Source organism: Mustelus asterias, chromosome 13, assembly GCF_964213995.1.
Source record: "Mustelus asterias chromosome 13, sMusAst1.hap1.1, whole genome shotgun sequence".
Classification (NCBI taxonomy): Eukaryota; Metazoa; Chordata; class Chondrichthyes; order Carcharhiniformes; family Triakidae; genus Mustelus; species Mustelus asterias.
Genome location: NC_135813.1, coordinates 2,119,154 through 2,134,092, shown reverse-complemented (window position 1 = coordinate 2,134,092; position 14,939 = coordinate 2,119,154). Strand labels below are relative to the sequence as shown.

The window sequence follows — 14,939 nt, the reverse complement described above, 5'->3', positions numbered from 1 at the left end:
GCACTTGTTCTTTAAGTATAAACCATTGACTATCCACCGATTAACCCCCCAGTTAAGCTTCCACAATCTATCCTTGACAATTTACATCAGACGTCATAATTTCCCCGATTCCATTCTCCAACCACACTCTCCTTCTCCAGCCCTGGGCTATTAAGCCGAACTGAATATCCTCAATGTTGCCCAAGTTGTGACCCGCACAGATTGTGCGTACAATCTGCAGGATTCCTGATGTGTGGGGCTGTTATTTTCCGTGGAGTCTGTTAAAGGAGGGACTTTCACAGGGAAGTAATGGGTGAAACATTTTGAAGATCTACTGATGTGTTTTTTGGTTTGTTGCTGTGTGTGATTCTCTGGCAGTCTGGCCAGGGTATGGACCATTCTGTCAAGTTAACAACAAACTATCATGATAGCCCCAGACACCAGACCCGAGCAATTCAGCAACCTCGTCCAGTCAGTAAAGCTCTCACAGAACAGGGAGGCACCAGGATCCATGTCCAGTCAGTGTGTGTGGAACCCGTACCCCAGTGAGGGTCAGTGTGTGTGGAACCCGTACCCCAGTGAGAGTCAGTGTGTGTGGAACCCGTACCCCAGTGAGCCAGTGTGTGGGGCCCTCCAAGCCTGCACTGACCATGCTGCCCGACTTAACTAAAACCCCCTAACCTTCCTGGGACCATATCCCTCTATTCCCATCCTATTCATGTACTTGTCAAGACACCCCTTAAAAGTCACCTCCGTATCTGCTTCCACTACCTCCCCCACAACCCAGTTCCAGGCACCCACTACTCTCTGTGTAAAAAATCTGCCTTGTACATCTCCTTTAAACATTGCCCCTCGCACCTTAAACCTATGCCCCCTAGTAATTGACTCTTCCACCCTGGGAAAAAGCTTCTGACTATCCACTCTGTCCATGCCTCTTATAATCTATCAAGTCTCCCCTCAACCTCCGTCGCCCCGGTGAGAACAAACCAAGTTTCTCCAACTTCTCCTCATAGCTAATGCCCTCCATACCAGGCAACATCCTGGTAAATCTACCCTCTCCAAAGCCTCCACATCCTTCTGGTAGTGTGGCGACCAGAATTGAACACTATATTCCAAGAGCGGCCTAACTAAGGTTCTATAAAGCTGCAACATGACTTGCCAATTTTTAAACTCAATACCCCGGCCGATGAAGGCAAGCATGCCGTATGCCTTCTTGACTACCTTCTCCACCTGCATTGCCACTTTCAGTGACCTGTGTACCTGCACACCCAGATCTCTTTGTCTATCAATACTCTTAAGGGCTCTGCCATTTACTGTATATTTCCTATCTGTATTAGACCTTCCAAAATGCATTACCTCACATTTGTCTGGATTAAACAGCATCTGCCATCTCTCCACCCAAATCTCCAACTGATCTATATCCTGCTGTATCCTCTGATGGTCCTCATCGCTATCCACAAATCCACCAACCTTTGTGTCATCCGCAAACTTAATAATCAATCCAGTTACATTTTCCTCCAAATCATTTATATATATTACAAACAGCAAAGGTCCCAGCACTGATCCCTGAGGAACACCACTTGTCACAGCCCTCCATTCAGAAACACATTGTGTGGTGACGTTGTGTGGTTACCTGGATGCTTCGTGTATTCCTCTGTGAAGATCTACCAGAGTGTTTGCAGAGTAGCTTTTCAGGGCTCAAAATAATGTACGGCTCAATGTTCAATCCTGGATTAATGTACGAAGACAGACACATCCTGTAGCAAAAGTGCAGCAAAGAACAGGTTGTTGACAAGTTGTCAAGGCTGTTAAATAGGTAGAATCCTCTGAGTTAACTGTGGTTCAGTTGGTCGCACTCTGACTTCTAACTCAGAAGGTTCTAGATTCAAGTCCTACTTCAGGACATGAGCACAAAATCAAAGTTGACAATCGACTGCGCAACTGTGGGATGCTGCACTGTCAAAGGTGTTGGCTTTCAGATGAGACATTAAACTGAGGTCCAATCTGCTCTCTGAGTTAACTACATCGGAAAAGAGTAGGGGAATTCTCCCCAGTGTCCTGGTCAATATTTATTCCTCAATCAACATCACAAAAACAGACTATTTGGTCAGTAATTCATTGCTGTTTCTGGGATCTTGCTGTGCGCACATTTTCTGCCGTGTTTCCCCTATTACAACTAAATGTATCTCATTGGATGTAAAGAGCTTTGGGATATCCTGGTTGTGAAGGACACCATAGAAACACAATTCTTTCTGATTGGATAGATTCAAACGTGGAATTGTGGATCAGATAGGCATGGGTTTTGGGATGACAACACACTCAAGGACTTTGGAGAGGACAGCGAGGTTGCCATCACTGGGGTGGTTGGGGAGGAGGTAGATTACAGAAGATTAAGGATGGATTTGTTTAGTGGCGGGTTATGATGGCATATTGGAAGGGTGAGGGGAACAACAGTACCTGAGGAGAGGGAACCATTAATAATATCAGCTAACATGCGGGTCAGGAAGGAACGATGTGTGACTATTATAACAGAGCTTTATAACAGGGTGGATTGTAACAGAGAGAAAGGGCTGGATTTCATGCCGAGCTTGTGACAAGCAAGGGGGAGGGATTTACTGTTTCCCATCAGAGGCACCCCTCCCTGGTGTCTGCCAGCAGGGGGAAATGGTGGTAGAAACACAGAGAGTAGAAACAGGAGGAGGCCATTCGGTCCTTCGAGCCTGCTCCACCATTTATTATGATTATGGCTGATCATCGAATTCAATATCCTGACCCCCCCCTTCCTCCCCATATTCCTTGATCCCTTTAGTCCCAAGAGCTATATCTAATTTCTTCTTGAAATCAGACAATGTTTTGACCTCAACTACATTCTGTGGGAGTGAATTCCACACAATCACCACTCTCTGGGTGAAGAAATTTCTCCTCCCCTCAGTTCTAAAAGGTTTACCCCTTATCCTCATACTATGACCCCCAGTTCTGGACTCCCCCCACCATCGGGAACATTCTTTCTGAATCCACCCTGTCGAACCCTGTTAGAATTTTATAAGTTTCTATGAGATCCCCTCTCACTCTTTTAAACTCCAGTGAATATAATCCTAACCGACTTAGTCTCTCCTCATATGACAGACCTGCCATCCCAGGAATCAGCCTGGTAAACCTTCGATGTACTCCCTCTATAGCAAGGGCATCCTGCCTCAGATAAGGACACCAAAACTGCACACAATACTCCAGGTGTGGCCTCACCAACGCCCTATACAATTGCAGTAATTGCAGTCATGTGGTAGTAATGTCATTAGACTAGCAATCCAGAGGCCCAGACTAATAGTCTTGGGCTATGTGTTAAAATCCCACCATGGCAGTCAGTGGAATTTGAATTCAATTAATAAATCTGGAATTTAAAGCTAGTTTCAGTAATGGTGAATATTAAGCTTTCATCAATTGTGGTAAAAACCCATCTGATCCACTGATATCCTTTAGGGAAGGAAATCTGCCATCCTTACTTGGTCTGGCTTGCAGCGATTTAACTGTCCACTGAAATGGCCACTCAGTTCATGGGCAATTAGGGATGGGCAATAAATATTGGCCTTGCCAGTGTTGCCTATGTCCCATGAAAGAATGTCCCCCAGCAGGGTTCGACAGGGTGGATTCAGAAAGAATGTTCCCGATGGTGGGGGAGTCCAGAACTGGGGGTCATAGTTTGAGGATAAGGGGTAAACTTTTTAGAACTGAGGTGAGGAGAAATTTCTTCACCCAGAGGGTGGTGAATGTGTGGAATTCACTCCCACAGAATGTAGTTGAGGCCAAAACATTGTCTGATTTCAAGAAGAAATTAGATATAGCTCTTGGGACTAAAGGGATCAAGGAATATGGGGAGGAAGGGGGGTTCAGGATATTGAATTCGATGATCAGCCATAATCATACTGATACTGATACTTATCTTCAGTCCGGCCTCCACAACTTCCTCTTGTTTGAGGACTGCATGTGGCCCCAGCAGTGTCCACTGCTCAAACCTGGTGCTGCAGGGACTACGGAGCGGCCAGCCAAATGCATTTGCAGGACCTCCTCCCCAGATTAGGCTTGAAGTCTCGACCTTCGGCAATTAACACTGCTGCCAGCGCAAAATAGTTCCTGGCTGACTGACCCCCCCATAAAATCCAGCCCAATGAACTTTCAGCTGGCTCGCCACATCTGCTATGGGAGAATCCATTGCAGCAGGACTGAAAAATCCCACCCATAGAATCGTATAGCGTGGAAGGAGGCCATTTGGCCCCTTGTGCCTGATCTTTGAAAGAGCAGTCACGATTTTTGCCTGTCACCCTGTACGTCCCTCATCCTTAAGGAGCCTCCTGATTCCTTTTTTAAATGATTGATGGAATCCGCTTCCATCACCTTTCCAGGTCGAGCGTTCCAGATCCTGACAACTCCCTGAATAAAAACAACTCTGCTGAGTAATTGACACACTGCACTCATCAGAGAGAACATTTGCTAATACTGTGAGGCTTATAATAAAAGTATCCAGGAGATACTAATGCACATTAATGCCACGTTCTGACAATAGCCAATTTAATATGTTAATCTCAGTGCTGTTCCTAACCTCCAGCAGAGACCGCAGCTCGCAATAATTTTTGTGTTTGTATCCCCGCTGTTACGATTGAATTTTCTTCAATTTTGCAGTTTCAGTTCTATACAGTGTCCTCACAGTGCCATGAAATGATTTCACAATGAATATTGTGTGGAGAGTGTTACGGCTGGTCCCTGGGCAAGGTGCCCCAGCTAGACAAGGTACCCCTGGATTGTTCTGCTCGTGAGTGAGGAGGGATGAACTGGCTCCCCCTCCGGACTCAACCCCCTCACTTGGTCGCAACAAGACTAATTTAAAAAGAATCCCTTCCCTCGTGAATTCCTTTTCCCAGTCAAATGTATTTGTTTTAAAGGTAGCCAATTTAACCAGCGTTTCTGGAGTTCATTAGTTACTAAAATGCATGAAGAAAATAATAAAATGCCACATACATTCACTCAGATTAGAAAGGAGAAGTGAGTCCAAAAATAAAAGTTAAAACAATCTGAGTCAGTCTTTGGCTTGTCTGTGAGGAGTAGATAGGAACATACATATGAACAAGGGGCAGAATTCGGCCCCTCGAGCCTGCTCTGCCATTTAATATGTTCATGGCTGATCTGATAGTAACCTCATATCTGCGTCCCACCTACCCCCATCGAACATTACAGCGCAGTACAGGCCCTTCGGCCCTCGATGTTGCGCCGACCTGTGAAACCAATCTAAAGCCCATCTAATCTACGCTATTCCAATATCATCCATATGTTTATCCATTGACCATTTAAATGCCCTTAATGTTGACGAGTCCACTACTGTTGCAGGCAGGGCATTCCACGCCCTCACCACTCTCTGAGTAAAGAACCTACCTCTAACATCTGTCCTATATCTATCACCCCTCAATTTAAAGCTATGTCCCCTCGTGTTAGCCATCACCATCCGAGGAAAAAGGCTCTCACTATCCACCCTATCTAATCCTCTGATCATCTTATATGCCTCTATTAAGTCACCTCTTAACCTTCTTCTCTCTAACGAAAACAGCCTCAAGTCCCTCAGCCTTTCCTCATAAGACCTTCCCACCATACCAGGCAACATCCTGGTAAATCTCCTCTGCACCCTTTCCAATGCTTCTACATCCTTCCTGTAATGCGGCGACCAGAACTGTATGCAATAGTCTAAGTGCGGCCGCACCAGAGTTTTGTACAGCTGCAACATGACCTCATGGCTCCGAAACTCAATCCCTCTACCAATAAAAGCTAACACACCGTACGCCTTCTTAACAACCCTATCAACCTGGGTGCCAACTTTCAGGGATCTATGCACATGGACACCGAGATCTCTCTGCTCATCCACACTACCAAGTATCTTACCATTAGCCCAGTACTCTGTATTCCTGTTACTCCTTCCAAAGTGAATCACCTCACACTTTTCCGCATTAAACTCCATTTGCCACCTCTCAGCCCAGTTCTGCAGCTTATCTATGTCCCTCTGTAACCTGCAACATCCTTCCGCACTGTCCACAACTCCACCGACTTTAGTGTCATCCGCAAATTTACTAACCCATCCTTCTACGCCCTCATCCAGGTCATTTATAAAAATGACAAACAGCAGTGGCCCCAAAACAGATCCTTGCGGTACACCACTAGTAACTGAACTCCAGGATGAATATTTCCCATCAACCACCACCCTCTGTCTTCTTACAGCTATGATGTGGAGATGCCGGCGTTGGACTGGGGTAAGCACAGTAAGAAGTCTCACAACACCAGGTTAAAGTCCAACAGGTTTATTTGGTAGCAAATACCATAAGCTTTCGGAGCTCCGCTCGACAATCACCAGGCAAGACTGTTCTCTTCCTGTGGGGGAGCACTTCAGCAGTCACGGGCATTCAGCCTTGGATCTTCAGGTAAGCGTTCTCCAAGGCGGCCTTCACGACACACGACAGCGCAGAGTCACTGAGCAGAAACTGATAGCCAAGTTTCGCACACATGAGGACGGTCTAAACCGGGATGTTGGATTTATGTCACATTATCAGTAACCCCCACAGCTTGACTCCTGGACTTGCACAATTTCACAAGCTGTACTGTCTGGAGACAATACACATCTCTTTAACCTGTGTTGAATGCTCCCTCCACCCACATTGTCTGTGCATTTAAGACCTGGCTGGCTGTAGAGATTTGCATTCTAATCAGTATTCTGTAATTTGATTTCTGTGTCTGTGCCCTGTTTGAGAACAGAGACCACTCCATCTGACGAAGGAGCATTCCTCCGAAAGCTTATGGTATTTGCTACCAAATAAACCTGTTGGACTTTAACCTGGTGTTGTGAGACTTCTTACTGTTCTTACAGCTAGCCAATTTCTGATCCAAACCGCTAAATCACCATCAATCCCATGCCTCTGTATTTTCTGCAATAGCCTACCGTGGGGAACCTTACCAAACGCTTTACTGAAATCCATATACACCACATCAACTGCTTTACCCTTATCCACCTCTTTGGTCACCTTCTCAAAGAACTCAATAAGGTTTGTGAGGCACGACCTACCCTTCACAAAACCGTATTGACTATCCCTAATCAAATTATTCCTTTCGAGATGATTATAAATCCTATCTCTTATAATCCTTTCCAAAACTTTGCCCACAACAGAAGTAAGGCTCACTGGTCTATAATTACCAGGGTTGTCTCTACTCCCCTTCTTGAACATAAGAACATAAGAAATAGGAGCAGGAGTAGGCCATCTAGCCCCTCGAGCCTGCCCCGCCATTCAATAAGATCATGGCTGATCTGACGTGGATCAGTACCACTTACCCGTCTGATCCCCATAACCCTTAGAATCATAGAACCCTACAGTGCAGAAAGAGGCCATTGATTCCCTTACCGATCAGGAATCCATCCATGAACAAGGGGACAACATTTGCTATCCTCCAGTCTTCTGGCACTATTCCTGTAGACAATGACGACATAAAGATCAAAGCCAAAGGCTCTGCAATCTCCTCCTTAGCCTCCCAGAGAATCCTAGGATAAATCCCATCCGGCCCAGGGGACTTATCTATTTTCACACTTTCCAGAATTGCTAACACCTCCTCCTTATGAACCTCAATCCCGTCTAGTCTAATAGCCTGTATCTCAGTATTCTCAACAACATTGTCTTTTTCCTGTGTGAATACTGACGAAAAATATTAATTTAGCGCCTCTCCTATCTCTTTGGACTCCACGCACAACTTCCCACTATTGTCCTTGACTGGCCCTGATCTTACCCTAGTCATTCTTTTATTCCTGACATACCTATAGAAAGCTTTGGGGTTTTCCTTGATCCTACGTGCCAAAGACTTCTCATGTCCCTTCCTGGCTCTTCTTAGCTCTCTCTTTAGGTCCTTCCTGGCTAACTTGTAACTCTCAAGCGCCCTAACTGAGCCTTCACGTCTCATCTTTACATAAGTCTCCTTCTTCCTCTTCACAAGAGATTCAACTTCTTTAATAAACCACGGTTCCTTTCACCCCCTTGCTTACCAAGAATCAATCCACCTCTGACTTAAAAATATTCAAAGTCTCTGCTTCCTTTTCAGGAAGAGGTCCAGAGACTCACGATCCTCTAACAGGACAAATTGCACCTCCTTTCTGTTTTAAATGCAGAACCCTTTATTTTTAAACTGTGACCCCCAGTTTTAGATTCTCTCACAAGAGGAAACATTCTCTCCACATCCACCCTGTCAATACCCCTTAGGATTTTATAAGTTTCAATCAAGTCACCTCTTACTCTTCTGAACTCCAGCAGATACAAGCCTAACCTGTCCAACCTTTCCTCATAAGACAACCCTCCCATTCCTGGAATTAGTCTGGCAAACCTTGCCTGAACTGCTTCCAGCATGTTTATATTCTTTCTTAATTAAGATGACCAATAAGATAAAATTATAGTCCCAGATGACCATAGACTGCTCTCCCCTTTGAGGGGGAGAGCTGACTGGTGGTGATTTAAGCTGAGGATCGCCACACCTCAGGAAAGGTTGAGATACTGTATATAGCACTACAGATGGAGTCTCACCAGTGTTCTGTATAACTGAAGTATAACCTCCCTCCTTTGTATTCAATTCCCCTTGCAATAAACAATAACATTCTATTAGCTTTCCTAATTACTTGCTGTACCTCTATACTAGCCTTTTGCGATTCATGCACTATGACCACCCAGATCTTTATGAACCTCACAGCTCTGCAATCTCTCCCCATTTAGATAAGAAGCTTTTCTTTTATTCTTCTTGCCAAAATGGAGGGCAGGATTCTCTGGCTGCCCTGCGGCGTTTTCTCAGCAGTGAGAGGTGGCGTTCCATTGGCTGGATCTTCTGGTCCTGTCACTATCAAAGAGATTTCCCATTGGTTCAACTCCATGCTGCTCGGAAAAACCTGGCAGGGTTGTGCCATCAGTGGCACCAGAAAATCCTGCCGGTGTGAAGGGCCAGATCGCACCTACTGTATTTCACATTTGCATGCATTGTACTCCATTTGCTGGATCTTTGCCCACTCATTTAAACTATCTATATCTTTTTGCAGCCTAAGTATGTCCTCTTCTCAAATTACTTTCCTACCTACCTTTGTGTCATCAGCAAATTTAACAACCATCCCTTCATCCCAGTCATTTATATAAATTGTAAACAGTTGACTTCCTAGTATTGATCTCTGTGGCACACCACTCCTTGCCTCTTTTCAATCAGAAAAAGACCCATTTATGCCTACCCTCTGTTTCCTGTTAGACACAGTAAGAGTTGGAATGCGAGTCTTTACAGGTAATCAAGTCTTAAAGGTACAGACAATGTGAGTGGAGCGAGGGTTAAGCACAGGTTAAAGAGATGTGTATTGTCTCCAGCCAGGACAGTTAGTGAGATTTTGCAAGCCCAGGCAAGTTGTGGGGGTTACAGATAGTGTGACATGAATCCAAGATCCCGGTTGGAGGCCGTCTTCATGTGTGCGGAACTTGGCTATCAGTTTCTGCTCAGCGATTCTGTGTTGTCGTGGAGGCCGCCTTGGAGAACACTTACCCGAAGATCAGAGGCTGAATGCCCATGACTGCTGAAGTGTTCCCCAACAGGAAGAGAACACTCCTGCCTGGTGATTGTCGAGCGGTGTTCATTCATCCGTTGTCGTAGCGTCTCCCCAATGTATCATGCCTCGGGACATCCTTTCCTGCAGCGTATCAGGTAGACAACGTTGGCCGAGTGGCAAGAGTATGTACCGTGTACCTGATGGATGGTGTTCTCACATGAGATGATGGCATCCGTGTCGATGATCCGGCACGTCTTGCAGAGGTTGCTGTGGCAGGGTTGTGTGGTGTCGTGGTCACTGTTCTCCTGAAGGCTGTGCTTACCCCAGTCCAACGTCGGCATCTCCACATCCTGTTAGACAGCCAATCTTCAATCCCCTTTGGCAATATGTTACCCTCATATCATGAATTATTATTTTCTGCAATAACCGTTGATGTGGCACTTTATTAAGTTCCTTCTGGAAATGATGGTGAAACGTTGCAACCATCAAGTTGGATGATTCCATTGATTTCGACAATTGAATAGTTGATTTGGAGAAGATATTAGCTGCAAAGATTTATCCTTTTGGTTGTTGCTTTGCTGACTTGCCTCCAGCAATCAGAGAGAGTGAGCAACTTTATCTGCCAAAGTAGGCATGTTTGGTGAATATTCTTCAGCTGTGACCATTACAGCACACACTAGTACAGTGGAACTAGAATGCCAGACTAGCACAGAGCACAGAATTGCAGTTGGTTTTTAACCCCTTTTCTTATGTATTCCTGAAAGGGGAAAACACAAACATGTCTGGGAAGTAACTCACAGGAAATAGTTTCTGCTGAGATGGTAATCAGCTTCCATTATCTCCACAGGAGATTACAGTTCAGTTTGCATTGCATCTCTTCCTTTGGAATGTCTGTCTGAAAAAGGGTGTGGCATTCCGTTGTCTCTCTTGGGACTAAGTATAATTCACAGAAATTCCAACAAGTGGTTACTTTGCAGTCTCAGCCTCTTGCTTGTGTGTCCTTTTTTAAAAAAGCGCATGTCTTATTTAAAAGTTCAATACTTCTGTATGTAATTCGGGGCTATGATCCATTGTCACGAGAAGAAATTAGAAAGCAGCATTCAGTATTGAGTCTTTTTGTGACTTGCTAGGCCTTTTCAGGGGCTGTTCGAGGGATTGAGTTTAGGAGTCCGGGGATAATGATGCAGCTATATAAGACCCTCGTCAGACCCCACTTGGAGTACTGTGCTCAGTTCTGGTCGCCTCATTACAGGAAGGATGTGGAAAAGATTGAAAGGGTGCAGAGGCGATTTACAAGGATGTTGCCTGGATTGAGTGGCATGCCTTATGAGGATAGGCTGAGGGAGCTCGGTCTTTTCTCCTTGGAGAGACATAGGATGAGAGGAGACCTAATGGAGGTATATAAGATGTTGAGAGGCATAGATCGGGTGGACTCTCAGATGCTTTTTCCCAGGGTGGAAATGGCTGCTACGAGAGGACACAGGTTTAAGGTGCCGGGGGGTAGGTACAGGAGAAATGTTCGGGGGAAGTTTTTCACACAGAGGGTGGTGGGCGAGTGGAATCGGCTGCCGTCAATGGTGGTGGAGGCAAACTCAATCGGGTCTTTTAAGAGACTCCTGGATGAGTACATGGGACTTAATAGGATGGAGGGTTATAGGTAGGCCTAAAAGGTAGGGATATGTTCGGCACAATTTGAGGGGCCGGAGGGCCTGTTTTGTGCTGTAGTTTTTCTATGTTTCTATGTAACCACACTGCTGTGGATCAGGGAGTTACACGTAGGCCAGACCCCAGGTAAGGATTGCAGATTGTTATCACTAAGGGACATGAGTGAACCAGATGGGTTTTTATGACAATCTGGTAGTTTCATGGTCACCATCCTAGCAATTTCCCCCCAAGTTTATTGAATTTAATTCCCCAGCTGCCATAGTGGGATTTAAACTCATGTTTTCAGATCATGAATCCAGGCCTCTGGATTACTAGCTCAATAATATAATCACTAGGCTACACTTCCTTGTACTGCACGGTTAAACAGTGGTTAGCACTGCTGCCTCACCATGCCAGACACCCACGTTCGATTCCTGGCTTGGGTCACTGTCTGTGTGGAGTTTGCACATTCTCCCCATGTCTATGTGGGTTTCCTCCGGGTACTCCGGTTTCCTCCTACAGTTTGAAGGACGTGCAGGTTAGGTGCATTGGCCATGCTAAATTCTCCCTCGGTGTACCTGAACAAGCGCCGGAGTGTGGTGACTAGGGGATTTTCACAGTAATTTAATTGCAGTGGTAATGTAAGCCTACTTGTGACACTAATAGATAAACTTTATGAGAGACTTTTTGCGATAATTAAATAAACATGACAATGAAATCATATGGATAGCATAATGCCAGGGCAAAGAAAGGAACAAGAATTTGCATCTCTATAGCATCTTACAAGGCTTCAAGATGTCCCAAAATGCTTTACAGCTAACAAAGTACTTGTGAGGTGTAGGACAGTGGTGGAGGCCAGTAGCGGGTCAGGAAGTTCATGGAGCACAGTTTACTCTTTAACTCAGCCATAATGTTAGCATCTTGTTACAAGCTTTCCTGACCAATCGGAGAGAGTGGGCATGATCTGGTCTTGCACCCTACTGTGGAATCCAATCGTGACACACGTTAGCTCAGTCAGGCCTGCAAATGCAAAGTGCAGTGTCAAAGACTCTTCAAGTATTTTTTTTAAAGCACTAGTGAAGGGAAATTGCAGCAAAACATAATTCGGGGTCAGGAAATTGCTCGAATAGTTTAAAACACTAAACTCTTTGGGGACAATAGTTTTCTTCAATGCCTTCCCTGCTCAGATCTCCCCTAGTGACCCAATGAGGGGTTCCATTCAATAGTTAAGCCATGCAGGCGAAGGGCGTTCCATGTTTCAGCTTTTTGACTGTGTTAATTTGGATGGGTAAAGGCGGTTCTTTGGAGAGGGGAAGGGGATTGATAGCAGGGGTGCTGCTGATTCCTGTCCTCACACTGGTGGCTGATTGGTTGTTAGTGGGACTGGGGGTGGATTCCAGTACATGCCGATAGTTCAAATATTATGTCACAGGGATGGGGGTTTGGAGCAGAAAATATGTCAGCCTGCAGCACAATTAGCTTGCAAACATTCGCTTCCACTGAGGTGCAGCAAAAGCACCTCCAGGTTATTAGTTTAATCTTATTTCTACCTCATTATCAATGCCAAAGTCGGGTCCAGTGTCAGCAATGCAGTTCAACAGAAACACAAGCAACATGAATCTGCTGCCGCTATTCGCAGCTCTGACGTGGGCGACTTGTCTATTTCTATATGTGTGAGACTGCAGGTTATAAGTTCACTTGCTGAGATGAACCCTCACCGTCATGGTAACAAAGACTATCCGCAATTTCAGCACCGCAGCAGAAGGTGCCCAAATGATGTTAGATCTATGCAGGTTGTGGCTTTGTCCACAGTAAAGCCTGGTCAACAATCGATGTGTTGTCCATCACAACAATCGAATTATATTCACAAACTGTGCAACATGAAGAGGGCACCAAATCCAGCAATCAGGGGTTACGATGTTTATCTGATTTGCAAACCTCACAGTTTATAAAGACAAAAAGCAAACCCTCAATCAGAGGTCCATTTGTTGTTGGGATTTTCTGGGCACTGTAATGAAATGTGGATATTAAACAGAGGCAAGTCGTGAACCTGTCACGAGAACAGAAACGTTAATGTCTGACCTGTAATTAGCTCCTGTTCACACAGCAGGAACAGACTCTGTTCTGTAAGACTCAGTACCATACCAGATGATGGCCAGAATTCTCCAACCTTGCCCGCAACTGGGATTCTCCAATCCTGCTGCAGTTCCAAATTTGCCATTCTCAGTGGCAGTGGGCGGGACTATGACATCGGAGAATCCCAGCCCATGTCTTTATGTAGCAAATTAGGACAGCATGATCTCTGGTAGGTACAATAATACTTATATGTCTGACATAAGAGTGGGCATGGCCTCATCAGCTTATGTTTCGCCATCACACCTCCATCAGCAGGGTGAAATTCCACTCAGGCTTTGCTTCTCCTTTCTGGTTTGGAATTCGGTAAAGGAGAAACAGATAGCAAGAGACATTGGGCATTAGGACAGCTGGCAGTTAAGACAGGGGAGGATACCCCAGCAAAAACAGGAACAGTATTTTAAAATACACTATCCCATTTATCTTTGGTACTTTTGTTAGAAATGTGAGGGTGGCACGGTGGCACAGCGGTTAGCACTGCTGCCTCACAGCCCCACGGACCGGGGTTCGATTCCCGGCTTGGGTCCTGTCTGTACGGAGTCTGCACGTTCTCCCGTGTCTGCGTGTGTTTCCTCCGGGTGCTCCGGTTTCATCGCAGTCCAAAGATGTGCTGGTTAGGTGCATTGGCTGTGCTAAAATTCTCATGATGTCGAAATGCCGGCGTTGGACTGGGGTAAACACAGTAAGGAGTCTAACAACACCAGGTTAAAGTCCAACAGGTTTATTTGGTAGCAAACGCCACTAGCTTTCGGAGCGCTGCTCCTTCGTCAGATGGAGTGGAAATCTACTCTCAAACAGGGCACAGAGACACAAAATCAAGTTACAGAATACTGATTAGAATGCAAATCTCTACAGCCAACCAGGTCTTAAAGATACAGACAATGTGAGTGGAGGGAGCATTAAGCACAGGTTAAAGAGATGTGTATTGTCTCCAGACAGGACAGCCAGTGAGATTCTACAAGTCAAAGAACAAAGAACAATACAGCACAGGAACAGGCCCTTCGGCCCTCCAAGCCCGCGCCGCTCCCTGGTCCAAACTAGACCATTCTTTTGTATCCCTCCATTCCCACTCCGTTCATATGGCTGTCTAGATAAGTCTTAAACGTTCCCAGTGTGTCCGCCTCCACCACCTTGCCTGGCAGCGCATTCCAGGCCCCCACCACCCTCTGTGTAAAATATGTCCGTCTGATATCTGTGTTAAACCTCCCCCCCTTCACCTTGAACCTATGAACCCTCGTGAACGTCACCACCGACCTGGGGAAAAGCTTCCCAGGAGGCAAGCTGTGGGGGTTACTGATAGTGTGACATAAAGCTAAGACAACGGATGAATGAACACCGCTCGACAATCACCAGGCAAGATTGTTCTCTTCCTGTGGGGGAGCACTTCAGCAGTCACGGGCATTCAGCCTTGGATCTTCAGGTAAGCGTTCTCCAAGGCGGCCTTCACGACACACGACAACGCAGAGTTGCTGAGCAGAAACTGATAGCCAAGTTCCGCACACATGAGGACGGCCTAAACCGGGATGTTGAGTTTATGTCACACTATCAGTAACCCCCACAGCTTGCCTCCTGGACTTGCAGAATCTCACTGGCTGTCCTG

General features: G+C 45.7%; 1 protein-coding gene across 1 annotated transcript in view; it reads right to left on the bottom strand.

The window, feature by feature from the left end:
- ppp1r26 (protein phosphatase 1, regulatory subunit 26) overlaps nucleotides 1-14,939 on the bottom strand; it is a 33,998-nt gene that overhangs the window by 3,737 nt on the left and 15,322 nt on the right. The window contains exon 3 of the mRNA XM_078226153.1: nucleotides 1,613-1,736. Coding sequence (XP_078082279.1) covers nucleotides 1,613-1,736 — 124 coding nt within the window. The remainder of the gene's footprint in view (nucleotides 1-1,612; nucleotides 1,737-14,939) is intronic.